The following is a 20,151-nucleotide window of genomic DNA, read 5'->3' on the forward strand; positions in this document are numbered from 1 at the left end:
CGCCCCTAATTTAGCAGTGTAACACTAGAGGGAAGGCAGCTAGTCATCACCATCCACCACCAACTCTTGAGCTACTCTTCTACCAACGAATAGTGGGATTGACTGTTACTTTATAACGTCCCAACGGATGAAAGAGCTAGCATGTCTGGTGCAACGAAGATTTGAACCCACGACCCTCAGATTACGAGTCGAACGCCTTAACCCACCTGGCCATACTGGGCCAAGGAAATTGCATTAACTTTAAAAGTATTTTCCCAGTGTTTTGTAAAATTCCCGCGCAGTCACACATCATATCACACAATAGATATCACTAATAATAAATTTATAGGTCATAACAGGAATTTGTAGCTTGAATAAACTATCAAGAGTGGATCTTCAGCTTTATTTGCTTATTTGTAGGTTAAAAAAAAAATAATTATTGACTGTAAGTTGGTTTTGTTAATCCACAACAATGGGCAAATATATGCCATGAATATGACACAACCCTTATTAAGTAGGTATAACATGTCACCCAAAGAGACATGTATAACATGTCTTTTCAGATGAAATAAATACGTCTAAAAATCACTTTAATTAAAGCTTCATGTCTTTTCAAGTACGTACTGGCTGATTCAGATGGCTTTCAGTCTGAGGTTTCGTGTTGTCACACGTTTAACACGCGTCTAGTACAAATGCAGTGGCTCGAAAGAACATTTGTTTTTGTGTATTTATAACCACATAAATAAACTTTTAAATTGGTCATGGACATTCGCGGAATTTCATGTAGCATATCTGTCTCGGTTTTGTATAAAGTATCCAACTGATTTTTATAGGCTTTTGAAATAAGAATATCAATAATGATATCTACCAATTGGAAAATTTTTATTTCTCTACAATGGTGAAGCCACATATTTTGCTTATTAACTATGTTTGGGTGTTCTTGACTATTGAAAAGAAAACTGAGTTTTGATTAAATAACTCTACTTTTTACGTTAGTTTTTGTCTGATTCCTTTAATAAAGAATTATTATGGTTCATGGAAACTTAAAATAGAATAAAATTTACAATCTTGTAAAATAAAATCCTTGCAGACATTTTTTAAAAAGTTTAATTAATTTATGAATTGATGTTTTTTATTATCAGATTGTTTGATCATTGATAAAGACATCAGTATTTTCATAGTTACTTGAATTTCGCAAACTATGTATCATCTTAATAAATTGTCTTACACTTGTTGTAGAGGTGAAAACGAAAGTCCACTTATATACTCTGAAGGAAACTTGTGGTGCAACAATGATTCATCCTTTGACGAAATACCATTAATATTTGAGACAACGGTTGAAATGCATAAAGCTGTTGAGCCTTTACAAACAGAATGAATAAGACAATATTTCATTTCCTTATATATTGCGTTCCAGTTACAAGTATTTGATATAACTGTAGTTCTTTCGAAGAACGTCACTGCACCATTAGAAAATAGATACGTCTAAACGTCACTTTAAGTAAAGCTTTGTATCGTTTCAAGTAATTATTTACTGAGCCAAGTGGCTTTGTAGCTGAGATTTCGCGTAAACACACGTTTAACACGCGTCTAGTACAAAGGCACCGACACATAAGAACATTTCAGCTATTGCTTATTTATAACCACATAAATTAACATTTTAGTGGATAATGGACATTCACGGCATTTTGTATAGCGTATCATTTTAAGGTAATTTTTATGTTATCCCTATTATGAAGAAATATCATAGTTTATGATAATAGTAAAAACATTTATCTAAACACTGTTTCCGTCCATCAGTCAGTACGGAAAACTTTCAAAAATAATAAAATTCACAATCTTTAAAAATACAAACTTCATAGCCGGTTTTTAAAAGTTAGTTTTAGTTACAAATTGATTTTCTTATTATTGGATTGTTTTATCATTGATAATAACATCAGTATTTTCATAGTTGCTTGAATTACGAAAAATGTGTAACAACTGTCTTAGAGCTGTTGTAGAAGTGGAGTCGAAAATAAAAAAAAAAACTTATCTTCTCTGAAAAAAACTCTGGAGTAAGCAATTCATCGTTTAATGAAACTCATTTATATTTTAAGACGACTGTCGAAGTACAAAGTTGAAGAACCACGCGATTATATAAGATCAAACTCTCCTTGTTTATCTTTCTATCCGTTATAGCCAGTTAAAGAAGTACAGAAGAGTTATACAGGACCAGATGAAAAGAAAAAAAACTTAGAAATTTGGAAACACAAAAGATCAGTCAGTAGCAGTTTACTGTGTACTAAACAGAACCATTGAGAATAATTAATCACGTGAAAATATAGTTACCTTTCTGTACACAGAAAGAAACCTGTGATATAATAATGGTTATTCACTCGTTCAAACACCACTGAAACTTGTGGGAAAAGCCATAACAAGTAAGGTGAACAACATTTTGACTGTATACTGATCCATTCGTGTTCAGTGTTTCCTCCGAGACAATCTATTTCCAATATCACTTATTGACGGAAACTTGATGGACAGAGCCTTAACAAACATGATGGGTAATATGATTTTAAACACTCTTATAGTTTTTATAATACACTGTGGGCTGGGCGTGGCCTAAACGTTTGTGTAAATAAATGTGGAATCGGGGGATTCAAGATTTTGCTGAACACGATTTACACTTCCATCTGTGGATATATTATAAAGTGGGACAGTCAATCCAGTTATTCGTTTCAAATACACATACAACACTGTTAGTAGCAGATTTTACTGACTTCCACGTAGTGTTTTTATATTAATTTGTTAAGTAAGTTCAAGTGATTAATTTCGATAACTTTAGAACTCTTAAATCTCACTTTAAATATTACGTTGTGTTTCAGTACTTATCACTACAATTACAAGTATTTCGTATAATTATATTTCATTCAAAGTAAGTCAGTACAGCCATGTTACAGTGAACTGATGTCGCATATTCAGTATTTAAATACTTCAAAATAATCTACTCAGTAAATGTGATTGTGTTTATTAACTCTTCAGTGCTTCATTGACTTTGACAAAGATTAAATTAATACAGAATACTGTCAGATAAACAGTAGATATCTGTAACATTTTCTTCAAATATTTCTTTGTTTTCCTAAAGTAGGTTCTGTAAACAATATTTTTTTTTCTCAACACCGACAGTATCAGAACAACTGTTTCTGAGAGATAATATATATGTCACGACTGGTATACTGTAAGCTCCACAACCATTCGATTATTAAACTTTATTTGTTCAGTTTATAATGCGGTATTGTATTATACATATATATGGATATTTATATCTCTATTTTGACCCCCGTCAGTACAGCGGTAATTCTACGGATTTGCAATGCTAAAATCAGGGGATCAATTCCCTTCGGTGGACTCAGTAGATAGCTCCATGTAGCTTTGCTATAAGGAAACACACACACGTCTCTATTTCTAAATCCCAATTTACAGTAATTCTTTTAGACGTTCCGCTATTTGTTGTAATCAGTAACTGCTAATTTTAATACTTTGACAGTTTCTTCGTAAAACCATGACTAATTATACAAATTTAACTAATTATTTGACTCTCCAGGTCTTTTTTACTGTCATGCTAGAACCTCTATTCTAACATAACATTACTACTTGGCCCAGCTTGGCTAGGTGGTTAGGGTGCTCGACTCGCAATCTGAGGGTTGCAGAATCGAATCTCTGTCATATTAAAGATGATCGCCTTTTCAGCCATAGGGATGTTATAAACCACGTCCAGTTCCATTATTCATTGGTAAAAGAGTAGCCCAAGGGATGGGGGTAGATAGTGAAGTCTGGCTGCTTTTCTTCTACCACAAAGCTACACAATGGGTTATATGTTCTCTGTTAACCGTGGGGATTCAAACAGTGTAAGTTTATCTTTAATTCCGCATTTTTACTGCTAACAATCTAAAAAGAAAAATCGTTATTTGTTGAATTGCCACGTTTCGAAGCAGATGATATATGTAGCAAAGTTTAATGAGAGGTGCTTTAATGTGACGGTCAATTCTATTCGTTAATAAAAGAGTAGCCCAAGAGTTGGCGATGGGTGGTGATGACTAGCTGCCTTGCGCTGCTAAATTAGGAACAGCTAAGGCAGATAGCCCTCGCGTAGCTTTGCGCGAAATTCCAAAACAAACAATAAGAGGTGCAGCTAACAATAATTGTAGTACGCCAAATAATCAAAAAATCCATGGTCAAATTTTGGAACACTAGTCTGATAGTTGCATTAACCGTCATGTTAAAATCCTCCCATGTTTAAAAACGCTAACATTTCGGTAAAGTGAATTGAACGCGCGATCATTAAATTGCAAGTCAATTTCTCAAATCACTAACTCAAAGAAACTATTTCTGTTATTGTTTTGCATGTATCAGAAAGTATATGCATCTAGAATCGAATAAATAAAGCCTTAAAAATATGTATTTTATCTGATAATTCATATGCGACACTTTCACACTAGTTTCAAAAGTGGTGAAGCTCCTAAATAGTAACATCTGAATAAAAAATGTATATACTAACACCACGAAAGTTGACTTAATATTAAAAATACAAAAGTACTTTCTAAATACTTTCATATATATTGTTTGTTTGTTTTAATTTCGCGCAAAGCTACTCGAGGGCTATCTGCGCTAACCGTCCCTAATTTAGCAGGGAAGGCAACTAGTCACCACTCACCGCCAACTCTTGGGTTACTCTTTTACCAACGAATAGTGGGATTGACCGTCACATTATAACGCCCTCACGGCTGAAAGGGCGAGTACGTTTGGCGCGACGGGGACGCGAACCCGCGACCCTCCGATTACGAGTCGCACGCCTTAACACGCTTGGCCATGCAGGGCCCTTCATATATACACGGCCATTTTCACTGCAAATAATTAAAATATAATGATTTACTACAACAGATCGTACTTTATCAATGCATATCTTTTTTGTTAACATAAAAGCTAATGAATATTTTTGTTGTTAACATAAAGCTAATGAATATCTTTGTTGTTAACATCAAAGCTTCGCAATAGATTATCTCTGATGTGCTCACTATAAATATATTGAAACCAAGTTTTTAACGTTATAAGCCTTGAGAATACCGTTGTGCTCTTAAAGGACAGCTAATAGCAGAGTGTATTAATTAAAGAAGATGACTAAAGGAGAGCACTAGGTGTGATAAGTAAAATTTGTATATCAAAAGTATCAATATTCAAGCTTCCATAAATATCTATAAAAACAGTACAATTAACTTAAGATATCTAGGTGTGTATTTACAAGTTTTAAAATGAAGACAGTATAATATTACTGGAACATGAGGATATCTTCTCAGCTTCTTAACCATACTTAATATGTTTAGTAGCAATGCATTAGCCAACAGCGTCGAAAATATTTCGTCATTTTAATGCTTTCGTGATGACGAGAAAGCCATTTAAAGTAAAAATGTATTCTCAAGAGACCTGGTAATGGTATTAAAACTTTAATTAAACTAAAGTACAGAAGAACGTTTCGACTTTCTTAGGTCATCTTCAGGTTTGTTAACCTGAAACGTTATTCTGTACTTTATTTTAATTAGAGTTTTAATAATCATACCAGCTGTCTTGAGAATTCATCTTAAGGCTTGCCTTCACTATAACTTATATATGAAAACAACCTTTACTTGTGATATAATTTAAACAATTACGCACGTATTTACTATTTCTAATCGAGTGTGCAGTCGACATATTAGTAATAATGTATGTATACTATATAAGGGAAAAAATATGTATTTTATAGTTTTCATAAAGCAAGTAATATCTTCCAACTATGTATACATTCATTTCACCAACAACGGAGACACGTAACAACTGTTTACTGAGAGCTATGTCGTCAGAGGGTCAACCTTTGAACAACATTAATCTTTTATCGAAGTAGTCGATTCTTGTAGTATAATACTCAAGTTTGTTATCAAGTACTTCAGCACAATTTAATAGCTTATTCTCTAGCGTAAAGGCCCGGCATGGCCAAGCGTGTTAAGACGTTCGACTCGTAATCTGAGGGTCGTGGGTTCAAATCTTCGTTGCACCAGACATGGTAGCTCTTTCATCCGTTGGGACGTTATAATGTAACAGTCAATCCCGCTATTCGTTGGTAAAAGAGTAGCTCAAGAGTTGGCGGTGGGTGGTGATAACTAGCTGCCTTCCCTCTAGTCTTACACTACTAAATTAGGGACAGCTAGCGCAGATAGCCCTCGAGTAGCTTTATGCGAAATTAAAAACTCTAGCGTAAAAACTTCAAAATTTTCGGCTTGAAAGATCAAGTTTTTAAACTCATGTAGTTTAAAATTCCTATTGCACAGTCAGATGAATATCTGATTGCACCACGAACAAGAAGAGCAACTTAACAGCAATCCTTTATGTATGCTAAAACCAATTTAAGAAAAACTTACAATAAGGACTAAAACCCAGTTTTCATAATATTTAGCTTGATTTACCTAAGAGAAGGTAGAAATAATCTAATTTATTTCTGTAACTTATGTATATCTTAATAGTAAACCGTTTTTTTTTTGTGGATTTATTTTTCCATTTTTAAAATATTTTGACGGATAAATATTCTCACTATTAATAATAACTTTTACGTAATTTAAACCAGTGTTTGTGTGTGTAATTTTCCACTAAACTACATTTTTGTCTTATTCAGAATATACTTTTGATTAAAATATTCAAATTGTTTGTTTTTGAATTTCGCACAAAGCTACTCGAGGGCTATCTGGGTCCGCCGTCCCTAATTTAGCAGTGTAAGACTAGAGGGAAGGCAGCTAGTCATCACCACCCACTGCCAACTCTTTTACCAAGAAATAGTGGGGCTGAGCGTCACATTATAACGCCCTCACGGCTGAAAGGGCGAGCATGTTTGGTGCGACCCTCAGATTACGAGTCGCAAGCCTCAACCCACCTGGCCATGCCCGGCCATAAATATTCAAATAAAAAAATCAGCTTTCAAGATAAAATTCATATTTATTCTTTCGTAATAGTCCATAACAATATAAATCTTTAATAATTTACAAAAATAAACATGTCTTCCAATCAAAATTATATCATTGTATTTTTGGAATTAACCGCTAACAAAGTATTTTTTTCATTTCTTCTCATGCTATTTTAAACATATATTCAATCTTTTTGTTATAACGGACGAAGCGTGTATGTCAGTTTCTATATGTGTAACAAAAACTCCTGCGTCATCTATTGAATGACACCGAAAACAAAAATCTATAACAAATTTCACAGCATAAAAATAACTGCGGTATATGCAACAGCTATTTTTTAACAATATAACACATTTTACAACAAAAGTATTTTTCTCACAGCAATGACGCGAATTTCACTAGGACTGTAGTGAGGGTTTGGTTATACCTTTATTAACGCAAGTTTTAAATGTTGTACTGAGAAAATAGAGTTCTTTAAAAACTATTAATTTTTAAACAAACGGCACCAATTTTAATACATAAAAGCATTACAGTTTATATCAGTAAACCTTATGAAAATTTTAATATCTGTACCTTGAATTACTGTACTTCCTAGAAAAAAAAATCACTTATTAGAAAGTGCTCACTTTTTATTAATGCATTTTAATGAAGTATAAATACTGCGATTAGACAGAGCTGTCCGTTTCTGCTGGTACTTTTAATTAGTATTGAGGAATATTACATGTTTTGCGAATTTCTAAATAATTCAAATTCTTGTTTATGGATTAGATTTTATAATTCCTGTACCCTGCCATATAATTTCTTTGATTGTTTGGTTTTTGAATTTCGCGCAAAGCTACTCGAGGGCTATCTACGCTAGCCGTCCCTAATTTAGCAGTGTAAGACTAAAGGGAAAGCAGCTAGTCATCATCATCCACCGCCAACTCTTGGGCTACTCTTTTACCAACGAATAGTGGAATTGACCGTTACTTTATAACGCCCCAACGGCTGAGAGAGTGAGCATTTTTGGTGAGACGGGGATTCGAACCCGCGCCACTCGGATTACGAGTCGAGTGTCTTAACCACCTCGCCATGCCGGGCCGTAACCAGTTTAGAGTTGATAGTCTTTGTTTAATTATAACTATTCTTCAGGTATTCTTCCCCATTTTAGTGGAAACAAACACACTGTGAAAGCTCACACGTCTCATCGAGTTCACTAAAATCATTTATTTTACTACGACAGTACAAAAATTTAACAAGTTTTTAACTCAAATTAACGCCCTCACGGCTGAAAGGGCAAGCATGTTTGGTGCGACCGGGATTCAAACCCGCAACACTCAAATTACGAGTCGAACGCCTTAACCCACCTGGCTATGCTAGGCAATTCCTTTGATATGACTTATTATTACAATGCCAACTATATGTTTATTAGAGTGAATCTTCCCCAAAGCGTGTCAAAAACAGATCCCTGAATGTTATCCTAAGGTAACTTCATAACTTCTTCCCTCATCGATAAGCTCGTGGGCCTATAACACTCTAATATTGGATTGAATTCTGGCCGTTAGAACAACATAACTCAGCAACAAACACACTTTACAAAATTTTGCATAGAATGATATTATTTAACTTTTACCATTTTCTATCTATTCTTTCTTTACGTTATCTGTGAGCTTAAATATATATCAGAATAATCCCAATGTCGCTCACTAGTTTTAATGATAGCAAAATATGATGCAAACAAAATAAAGAACTTATTTCAAATTATGATATTTATTGACCTTAGATTAACAGCAGCTTTTAATTATCTATACAATTATTTGTACAGATTATTTGTTGATCTAAAGAGAGCTGTGATAAATACATTATTAGTAATATACGTTATTCAGTACTCATATAACAGTAAGAAGAAAATAAAATACTTCTGAAAGTCATAACTAAAAATATCTTAATAAAAATAATCTTCTAGCTAAATATTTACGAACCAACGACAGCTTTCCCCCTCGGTTTCAAAAACTACCCTTAAGATCTGTCGTCCATATTTTAAACTCATCTTACTACCAACGAGCTATCTTATTGGTATCTACCTTATCTTCACCACGAGGGATAATGAACTCCAGGTTTGCGACTCGAAAGATTTCATAGAACAACTCAGAAAGCTAGACGTCAGATATCAGTATATACTTGTCAGTTTTAACGTCACAACTCTATTCATCAATGCTGCGACCTCAGAAACCCTTCATATCACTAGATAACGACTACTGAATGATTACTCTCTACCATCTAGAACTGACATGAAGATAGATACCATCAAAGAACTAGCAGTCAACTTGCATCCATTGCATTGCTGAATGGCTACTCCTTACCACCTATAACTGACATGAAGATAGATACCATCAAAGAACTAACAGTCAACTTATATCCATTGCATTGCTGAATGGTTACTCCTTACCACCTAGAAGTGACATGAAGATGTCATCAAGGAACTAATAGTCAACTTATATCCATTGCATTGCTGAATGGCTACTCCTTACCACCTAGAAGTGACATGAAGATGTCATCAAGGAACTAATAGTCAACTTATATCCATTGCATTGCTGAATGGCTACTCCTTACCACCTAGAACTGACATGAAGATAGATACCATCAAAGAACTAACAGTCAACTTATGTCCATTGCATTGCTGAATGGCTACTCCTTACCACCTAGAACTGACATGAAGATAGATACCATCAGTCAACTTAATCCATTGCATTGCTGAATGGCTAATAGTCAAAGATAGATACTTAATAGTCAACATTGCATTGCTGAATGGCTACTCCTTACCACTTAGAACTGACATGAAGATATATACCATCAAAGAACTAATAGTCAACTTATATCCATTGCATTGCTGAATGGCTACTCCCTACCACCTAGAACTGACATGAAGATAGATACCATCAAAGAACTAATAGTCAACTTATATCCATTGCATTGCTGAATGGCTACTCCTTACCACCTAGAACTGACATGAAGATAGATACCATCAAAGAACTAACAGTCAACTTATATCCATTGCATTGCTGAATGGCTACTCCTTACCACTTAGAACTGAAAGACACCTTACCGTTTCTTGTCATACTCATCAGTAGACAAGAGAGGAAAGTCACCACAACCGTATACAAAAAACACACCGATACTGACAGGTACCTAATACCTTCAGTCCTATCTTACAACCACGATAAAATGTGGAATAACTAAATGCCTAAACAAGAGAACAGAAAAGATATGCGATAAGATATCCATTCATACAAAACTCCAAAAGGTCACAGAGCGTTGTAAACAGAACAGTTACACTAGTTACATTTCTAGTGTCATAAAAATTTCCCTGAAAACCACAACGGAAAGAAGAACACTACTGGTACCATCTACCTGCATTACGTGCAAAATTTCAGTGAAAAACTCAAATGTATAACCAAAGATTCAACATAAATGGCTTATGGAAGTCTTGTAAACAAGACTAATAAAAAACACAAGAACGTCACCTGTGAAATTTCATGTTCCTACAACAATACATACATTGGAGAAACAGATAGAAGATTCGGAACAAGAATGAAAGAACGCAAGGACGGTGCACCATTCATGAAAACGCAAAATTTAGTCATTAGAGAAGACACCGTATCAAATGGACACAAAATAAACTAGGATAAAACTAAAGTTATGAACAAAGACAAATGTTGGAAAACAAGAAAAATTAAAGAATCTATTTGCATTAACACAATACAACCTTCACTAAGCAGGGATTCGGGATTAGAAGTGAAGAATTTACGGTTATAATTGGTTGAAATCTCATTTAGTCTTTTCACCAATCAGAAGCAGCGCTAAACAAACCAACTACAACGCTTTTTCTACAACTCACCAGAATACTATAAGGAAATATCTTGTATTATGCACAGACTTTTCCTTACTGCTTGTGGTGGCAACTAAGAAACATTTATTTCCTGTTACCTCAATAACTACTTTTATTAAATCTAATAATTATTTTTATTAACTTCAATAATGAACATAAACTAAATCAAATAAGACGAAGAGAAATCCAAATTTCTCACCACTTTTAGTTTTAAACCAATATACCTACCACAACAACGACGATTATATATATATTAAGGTATTTCGTTTTTGTTTTTCCTTTTTTACTAACTTTTGGACAATAAGGACGTTCATTTTCTCTACTCTCAAAACACCTACTAAGTCTTCACTTTTTTGTTTTACATTATTATTTCTTCGCCATAGTATGGAGTGTAGAAAGAAAACCCTAGCCCAGGTACAGAGCCAAAGCCTAACACAGATGCTAGTTCCAACCACCCCGCCCCACATGGGAACCAGATCTACCAACAAACGTCTCACTAAAAAAGAACAATTACCATCATTCTACAAAGTTTTGATTAAGCCGTTAGCATCTCCAGCAATCTCCACCACCTTATACAGTTCAACACCAACTCCACGTCTTCAGCAAAAACAAGACCACCGAAAACACCAACCAACACTCCACAGCTCCACCACCCACCATTGTCGAAGGAATACCTGCAGCCTAAAAATAAACAGATATTCCAAATGAACTACATCAACTGTTTCCGAAGATAAATTTCACCAACCTCAGATGACTAGCTAAGAGGAGAATAATAATTAGGATCACCCTTTCCCCCTAGGCCCGGAATGGCCAGGTGTTGAAAACATTCGACTCGTAATCTGAGGGTTGCGAATTCGAATCCCCGTCACACCAAACATGCTCACCCTTTCAGCCGTGGGGGCGTTATAATGTTACGGTCAATCTCAATATTCGTTGGTAAAAGAGTAGCCCACGAGTTGGCGGTGGGTGATGATGACTAGCTGTCTTCCCTTTAGTCTTACACTGTTAAATTAGGCACGGCTAGCGCAGATAGCCCTTGTGTAGCTTTGCGCGAAATTAAACAAAAAAAAAAAAACCCTTCCACCCAAAGAATACGCCAAGCATTTAAAGCCATGAGACGTACCGGCCTTCTAAAATATTTTACTTTATAGACGAGAACAAAGTCAAGGAGATTTAATGCAAATTGTCGAACATCATACGCTAACGGGCATTTCTTGCACACTATCATTTAAAATAATAATTTAGTAAAACACAATGACGTAACTCCAACTCACACTTTCCACAAGGTATCACAAGACATTCAAGATTTAGCCGTAATATCCTGTCCGCTCATACCCAAACAACTTCCGTGTACACGAAAACATTAGCTGTGACCTTAACTCGATTTCCTTTGATCTACATCATGACTTACACAGTACAGACTGGTAGCCCTTCACTTCACTAAAGCTGACTGGAAGAACATTAAAGAAATGATTGACTTCGTTTCATTTAGCATGGATATCATTGTTATCAGTATTAATAACATAGCTAACAAATCAATGTCTAACAATGCTTAAACGCATAACAATTAAACATAACAACACTTCGGCAACAACAGACGAAATAAAAGCCAGCCTCTTCATATTGTTTTATGAATTAAATTTTACTACACTTAATTCGACCAATTTTAACAACGATCACTTCATTATAACCAATAAGCATTTCAACATCAATCCTTTACTATGAAGACCTAATCCCCAGCAACATTCAACTTTGAAAATGCATCAAACAACAGCATTTGCAGGCACATTACGACAGCCGAAATCATTTCTAAATTCAAAAATTCTTCGCCTGACAAAGACGGGGCAAGAAACATACTATTTGAAGAACGCTTCATTTAATAATTAATCCTTTCTTTATTTTCAGAATATTTCCCAAACCAACGGAAAAGCGCCATTATTACTGTCATCTTCAAAGACGGTGGAGACCCTAGCGATCCCAGTAATTATTGGCTAAAATATCTCTTAATAGCTAAGATTACTGTACCGTTTCTTGTTTTGGAAATAGTCCGCATGCCACCTGAAGATACACAGCAGTTTGAGCACAAGCACCTTTGCTTGTAGAATGGATCTATAATGTGCAACCTGCCGGAAATAAAGATAAATAGAAACAAAAAACTTATAATATCATAATCACAAGGACGCAAACTAAATGTAAAACCAAAAAGGCGTGAGAAAAATCGAAAAACTTCTACCATAATATATACCCATATGAAGATATATTTTAACTCACATTTAGAAAGGCTAAGCTCTTTTAGTTTATTATTACAATATCATCACAAAGGTTTTAACATACAATAACGAAAAATACATTGATGTTTTTTTCCAGTGAAGAAGTTAATTCTTCATCATGTTTCTTATCCAGACAGATCCATCTGCTAAAAGCACAAAGGAAATATTATTATTTTATGTTGAACATGGAAAGGATTATCCAAAGTAGTGTCCTTTAAAAATATATTAAAGGGAAATACGAAGACAAACGTGTACAAAAAGGCCTTAAAAAGTCAATCTGAAGAGCATGACTGATGCAATAAACACTATTGTGTTGCATTTTATATACCCTAACCATTATTCGATGACTAATGGACACCGCTAGAAACAGTAACAAAGTAATTTGGTTTTTTGTCAAAAATTATTTTTGGCTTTAGTGGACATTATTCCTTTGACAGTATTGTTTGAGTGATATGATTGAATATTTGATAATGTGAAATCGAATGTTAGGGACAATAGGTTTTAAAGCCTTGAAACCCATATGTAGTTTTGTTTTTCGATAAAAAAAGTGTTCCTATTGATATTATGAACTTGTAATATATATTTCCATTGTGGTGTTACTTTTATTCAAAGTTTCGTTTTGTATTTTGGATAGGTATACCCATGCGAAGAACTAAATTAATTTAATATATATGTAAAAACGGCTCGTTTGGATTGAGAAAGTATTTTACGTATAGGAGCTCCTCTACGTAAAATATTTTCTCAACCCAAACGAGCCGTTTTTACATATATATTTCTCTACAAGTGGGTTTTCTCGACATCACTGATTAAATTAATTTAATATAGTTGGTTGTTTTACTGGAGAAGCATATCTTCTATGGGCCAGGTTTGTTAAAATATAAATTAACAGCGTCTTATCTTTTTACATATATCCAGAGGACTCTGTTAACTAGAGTAAACATGGCAAACTTTGTTGAGTTTTTTCAAAAAGGAAAGGTGAGGATATTTAACCGTGCCTTGAACTTGTTAAACGCATTTGATATGTGATTTAAAAATATATAGTTCAATTTATTTCAGAACTTAATGTCTGTATGATGTGGTTTTCTTCCACCGTCATTGGAACGACATAAAATTAATAACTATACCTCATTTTTCTCGTTATGCATCAGTGAATTTTGTCAGTGTAACATAAATTATTAAGCATAACGGTTGGTATACTATTTCCTCTGATTCTTAATATTACTAAGTAGTGAAATATTTGAATGTACTTTTTAATCAGCGTATTTAGAATATATGATCAAACACATTAGACTGCAGTGACTGGAATAAATATTTCAAGTAGTACTTACAATTATTATTAATACTCTAGTAGAACTTGAATGTAGTCAATTCTTTTGGACTTCTAAATTGTGGTAGAAGTTATAAAAATTTTGATTATTATTGCATGTAATGTTTTGGAATCAAATTTTGTATTAACAGTAAAGAGTGAAATACGTAATGTTATGTACATATTTATTGTGTTTGAGTTATTTACATTAAATTGATTAATGATATTGATAGGAGTATAATTTATTTTTAGTGAATTACTTAAATGTGCTGATTAACTGTTTTCTACTGTGATTAGATTGTTTAGGTATTACTCAATGAATTGAATCAGTTGATATGATATGAAGTTGAAATGTATGGCAAATTACCTTTCAAGTATGTTATTATTAACTTTTGATCAAATCAAGCTACCTTTGTACATCAGAACTAATAACGTATACCTAGTATCTAGGGTTATGTTATGATCTCATAATTTAGTCTTGAGAAAAGAAGGGTAATAGATCTTTGTGAAGTTCACAAGATTACCTGCCAGATTAATAGTATAAAGGTTTTTTATTTCTTTGTGCTATACGTGGAGGACAACAGGATGAGAAAATGCAAGTTTAAGAAAAAAAATGTAGGAAAATGTTTTTTTTTCTGATGGGGTAATTGATTTATGAAATGAATAATCTTCCCTTCCTAGTTACACACTGCTAGTGCAAGTCAAGTTGTAGTGTCATAATGCAATAACCTTTCATGTGACGATGAATGACATTGCATTTATCCATGTGTAATGTGTTCATTGTTTATTTGTTCTCATTTTAGAGATATCTAAAGTATTGTAAAAAAGTAACAATAACATATACCAAGGTGCTAAGTAGAAGTAGTTGACAAAGGAATTAATAATAATAATATATGTATTTTAGTGAAATTAAATAATTTATATCTAAATGAAGTTAAATGAATAAACAAAATCATGAGGAAGGACTGTATTAAAAACAACAAATTCCAACCTCTGATTCTAACCATATTATAACCATAAAATATTCAAGCCACAAATTAAAACACATTAACATGAATTTTTTTTTAAATATGCTGCACATTTTTCTAAAAAAAGGGATCCTAAGGTACAATCTGCAGTGTGGGATTATACAATGTATCCTAGGCTTTGGATGTGACTGCAGAAGTAGAACCCACATTGATGTGGGGATACACCATCTGTCAGTCTTAACCTCCAGTTTTCTAGACTCACATAAGAAAATTAGAAATTAGGAGAGCAAGATGTGGGTGCTCAAGCCCAAAACTTTCCACATCTATATCATCCTTCACTGCAAGCAGACAGTTGTGGGAAGATGACTGCTCTCCCAAGTTAAAATAACTTAAAAAGATGAAAATATAAATATGAAAATAAGTTACTACCATCTGGGAGTAAGATAAAACTTACCTCTTGAAATTAGCATTCCTGCCCCCAATTTTGGTAGAGGCACTAATTAACACAACATCAAAAAGTGATAGTTTACTGTGACTGTTGTGCTTTTATATGCACTTAAGGTGTACATCTGCTTAAAGTAGTGCTAAGTTCTTAGATGACTGTATTTTTAACTAAAGCTTTTTAGTAATTTTAATATAATTTCTCTGATTTTATTTTCTTTATATTCATTTAATACATTTTTGTATTTATTACAGAATCATTTAATAATTTTATCTAATTTTTTATTAAAACCATTAGCTATTAATTTTCATATCACTATATCAACATTATTAATAAAATAATGTAATTTATTACAAATTTTACAATATCTCAAAAAAACTGTGAAGTTATAGTGCTTGTTATAGATGAGCCTGTCACATTACTATGTAAGGAGGGTAAACCATAAATTGGAAAATTAAAATGTTTTATCAAAAATATTTATATTGACATCCTTTTTATCAATTACTTTAACTTCTAAATATAAATAATGTGCATCTGTATTAGAAATTGATGTATTTTTGATTTCTGATTCTTTTGGAGAAATGGTGAGAATAACATTATATATTTGAGAATTATTTATGCTGATTAAATCATCAGAAATTTAAAGTAAAAATATCTGGATTTGTATAGTTTTCAATAAATATATTTTCATAGTAATATAAATATAAATTTGCTGCACAAGTTGAACAGTTAGCTCCCATTGGAATTCCTATCACTTGTTTAAAAGCTTTGTTTATTGAAAAATATAAAATTATTATAAATGCAGAAACTTAATGTATCTTTTATGTTTTTGGAACTATATTTTTTTTTGTCCAGTTTTTTAAAAGGATAACAATATTGTTCTATTAATGAATTTAAAACAAAGATTAAATCTTCTAATGGTATTGTGGTATGGTATATAATGTTGTAAAATCAAAAGTTTGAATACTGTTTACCTACTCACGCTTTCTTAGACATTCCATAAATGTCTTACGTTGATTATTTTTTGTTATCCGAAATGTATGTCTTTTATTGTTAATACTTACATTTTCTATCTTTTCAAGTAAAATATTAAGTAATTTATCTAATAATATAGCCAGTTGTTTAATAATTGTTTTTATTGAATTGGAAATAAATTTGAATTTAATTGGAGATTTGTGTAATTTTGGAATAGCATAAAGAATCAGCAAATGTACATAAGAATTATGTTTAGAAGAAAGTTTATGATCAGCCTTAACAAAATTATAATTACTGTATCTTTGGATTGGTTGTCAAGTTTAAAAGTTTGTTTACGATTAATTTCTTTTATCATAATTAACGCACAGAATTTTTGCAAATTATACCAATATTACAGTTAGCTTTATCAACAGGAACTATAACATTTTTCTTGCATTTCTTTAATCTTATTCTTTAACTGATTAAATGTAAATTATTATAAACATTATAACTTCACAGTTATTCAGATATTGTAAAGTTTGTAATAAATTACAACATTATATTAATACTGTTGATATATTGATATGAAAATTAATAGCTAATGGATTTAATAAAAAAAATTAGATAAAATTATTAAATGATTCTGTAATAGATACAAAAATGTATTAAATAAATACAAATAAAATAAAATCAGAGAAATTCTACTAAAAATTACTAAAAGTTTTTAGTTAAAAATAAGGTCATCTAAGAACTTGGCACTATATGTGGATGTACATCTTAAGCTGCATTGCTTTTATTACATAATGCCAACCAGAAAAACTTGTAGAAATGAAAGTTCATCGTATTGCTAAACAGTTGTTTTAAACTTTCTTACTGTAGTTAGTAAAATTTATTAAAAGAAATGCTTGGTTCTACCTGTGAAATCTGTATGCTAAAAAACAAATGTTTAGCTTAAATTGTGCTAATGCATGATGGCATAATTATGCAATGAGAACCCTCTCACAATTGGAAGAGGATCACGAGACAAAGTAGTTTATTGGATTTGATTAGTAGAAACTGCTAATCGATATTGAATTTGATTAGAAGTTAGCAAGTATTGCTTAGCATCTTTTTAACATTAATCATTTTAACACATTATGGCAACTTAATCCAGCACTAAAAGTCTTAACTTTTTGCAAAGACATCCACTAATGAAAAAAGAGGTAAATGGTATGTTTTTATTTTAATAACACTTTTATTCATCTTCAAACCCTAATATTTAATTTTACCATATGTAGCATTTTATGAACAGAATAGTTCTCGGTATATAAAGTAACACTTCAAAACTGCAAGAAATACCAAACACCTTGCCTGTTACAAAATAATGCAACAATCAGTTAACCAGAGAAAGAAGTGACTCAAAGATATTGCAGCTGAACAAGGTTGCCAGAAACTATTTTTCAAATTCATCTTGTTTATTTCATTTGATTTGGTGAGACCTCGTGATTCCATTCACAGTGTGGCTTTTGAAAAAGAAAGTGGATAGTGGTTTTTCAGAAATAATTACCTCTCTCACCATGAGCAACCTTTATTGTGTATGCCATGAGGTTTTAAATGAATTACATTCAAAATTAATTTAAACCACTTTTTGTTTGTCTATTTTATACCATGCATAGTGCAGCATGAAATCATAGCTAACAATCTACATTTTAATAGTATACAAGTTTTAAGTTCTTTATTTTATAAAGCAATATTTTAAGAAATCCTAAATTACCTCTAGTGTGAAAAATGTGACATTTTCTCTAGGGATACCCTATTTATTACCTATCCAAAAAGCATGAAATTTGATGTATTTTGTTTATTATAATATTGTCATCACTCAGATAAAGCATAGGTTACTACATGATCAAAGTGAATTAAATCCTTATATTTGTCATGTTGTTTACAGTATTTTTTATTTTTTAATCCACTCTTGAAATTTTAAGGACTGCTGTTTTATATTTATGTGTGTGTGTTTATATATATATATATATATATATATATATATATATATACTCCTTGAACAAATCAAGTTACAAAGCAAAAAGGAAAATAAAGCCAATTGTGCTCCTCAAAAAGTAAGTTCTTCTATACTTTCCATTTGGGGCCCATCTATTACCCTCTATGCCCTTATTCTTCCTTGTTTTGAACCTTTGTTTTCCTGCTTCTTGTATCTCTCCCATAAAAACTTTTTTCTTCTTCCTTTTAACTTGTAGCCATCAATGCTCTGATGTATATGCCATTAATTTTTCTTGCATTATTTCTCATCATTCCTACATTCTTTTCCATCCTAATTGCATTTTTCTCCCTATAATGTATGTGGCATGTGAAGAGTACAACACGTTCATTCCAGTGTTTTTTCCATTTATATTCACTGTGATAATGATAGTATACTTTGTCCTATTCATGTTCTGTTGTTTATCCCACACCACTTGTTTCATGACTCATTTCTATCTCTTCATTCCTTGGAATTCTCTTCACTCATGATATTTCTCCCATTACCCATTACTGGATGGTTTTCATCAACTCATCAATTTAGCATATTTTTCATTGGATGAGGATGTTTATTGATACTTATAGGTAACCTCTCATCAAATTCATTACCTAACATTCTCCCTGGCTGCTTACTTCCATTGTATGTTAGAGGACATTGTTCAGGTTAGCATGTGGACAACCTCGCATATTAATTGCACACTGTCATATAGCTGCAGGCTGCCTCCAGTTCCCATTCCTTTCCTCATACATCTTACCAGCTATGACTGGGTGAGTTTTTTCTTTTTGTCTTACATTTTGAAAGTCCATCTCATACTTGACTGGATCCTGCTCAATGGCAAGTTATGCCTGCTAGGGTATACTTATTCTAAATCTACACAGTATAAGGCCTGATATAGTATTCCTTTAAGGGGTGTTCCACAAGACTGCTAAAAGTATTCTCACAGTTATAATTTCATAAACAAGACCAAGTTCAGACCCTACTCATTTGTGGATTACTATAAATAAAGCAAGAAAGGGATAGCCTCCATCTGCCATATGTGGTTTTAGACTAGAGTAGACTAATCACATACAGTTGGCTCCTCTGGTTAGCTTTATCCCCATCCTGTGTGTCAGGTTCCCTGGTGGACAGGTGTTGGATAGGTGAAAGATCAGCCAACATAAATCCTCTCTCATGAAGGTGGTAGGACCTTGCTTTTTCTACTGCAGACTCTTGACCATCATGTATTGTCTGTTGCATTCTAGCCAGTCTACACCAACTGGCATGTTATGATACTGATTTGGTTTCTGGACTGTGCTTATTTTCTATTGGACCTTGTGATATGTCTCTCTCCCTTCTTTTTTTTATGGTCATAGAATATACCCTGGTACAGATAAGTTGCAATCTCC

At 32.8% G+C, this 20,151-nt stretch overlaps 1 protein-coding gene and 1 long non-coding RNA gene across 5 annotated transcripts in view; one reads left to right on the forward strand and one right to left on the reverse strand.

The window, feature by feature from the left end:
• Positions 1-12,902, reverse strand: part of LOC143240844 (uncharacterized) — a 38,324-nt gene extending 25,422 nt beyond the window's left edge. Inside the window, exon 1 of the long non-coding RNA XR_013021998.1 lies at positions 12,838-12,902. This is a non-coding gene — a long non-coding RNA (uncharacterized LOC143240844). The remainder of the gene's footprint in view (positions 1-12,837) is intronic.
• Positions 12,903-13,837: 935 nt separating this feature from the next.
• The window catches only part of LOC143240830 (MOB kinase activator-like 3), a 34,481-nt gene continuing 28,167 nt past the window's right edge, over positions 13,838-20,151 (forward strand). For 3 of the 4 annotated variants that reach the window (XR_013021991.1, XR_013021992.1, XM_076483986.1), the window contains exon 1: positions 13,838-14,057. Coding sequence is in view for 2 of the 4 variants with exons in the window: in XM_076483986.1 (XP_076340101.1) it covers positions 14,022-14,057 (36 nt within the window). In the remaining 2 variants the exon portion in view is untranslated. The remainder of the gene's footprint in view (positions 14,058-20,151) is intronic. The other variant, XM_076483995.1, reaches the window with a different exon arrangement.

Source organism: Tachypleus tridentatus, chromosome 2, assembly GCF_004210375.1.
Source record: "Tachypleus tridentatus isolate NWPU-2018 chromosome 2, ASM421037v1, whole genome shotgun sequence".
In the NCBI taxonomy this organism is placed as follows: Eukaryota; Metazoa; Arthropoda; class Merostomata; order Xiphosura; family Limulidae; genus Tachypleus; species Tachypleus tridentatus.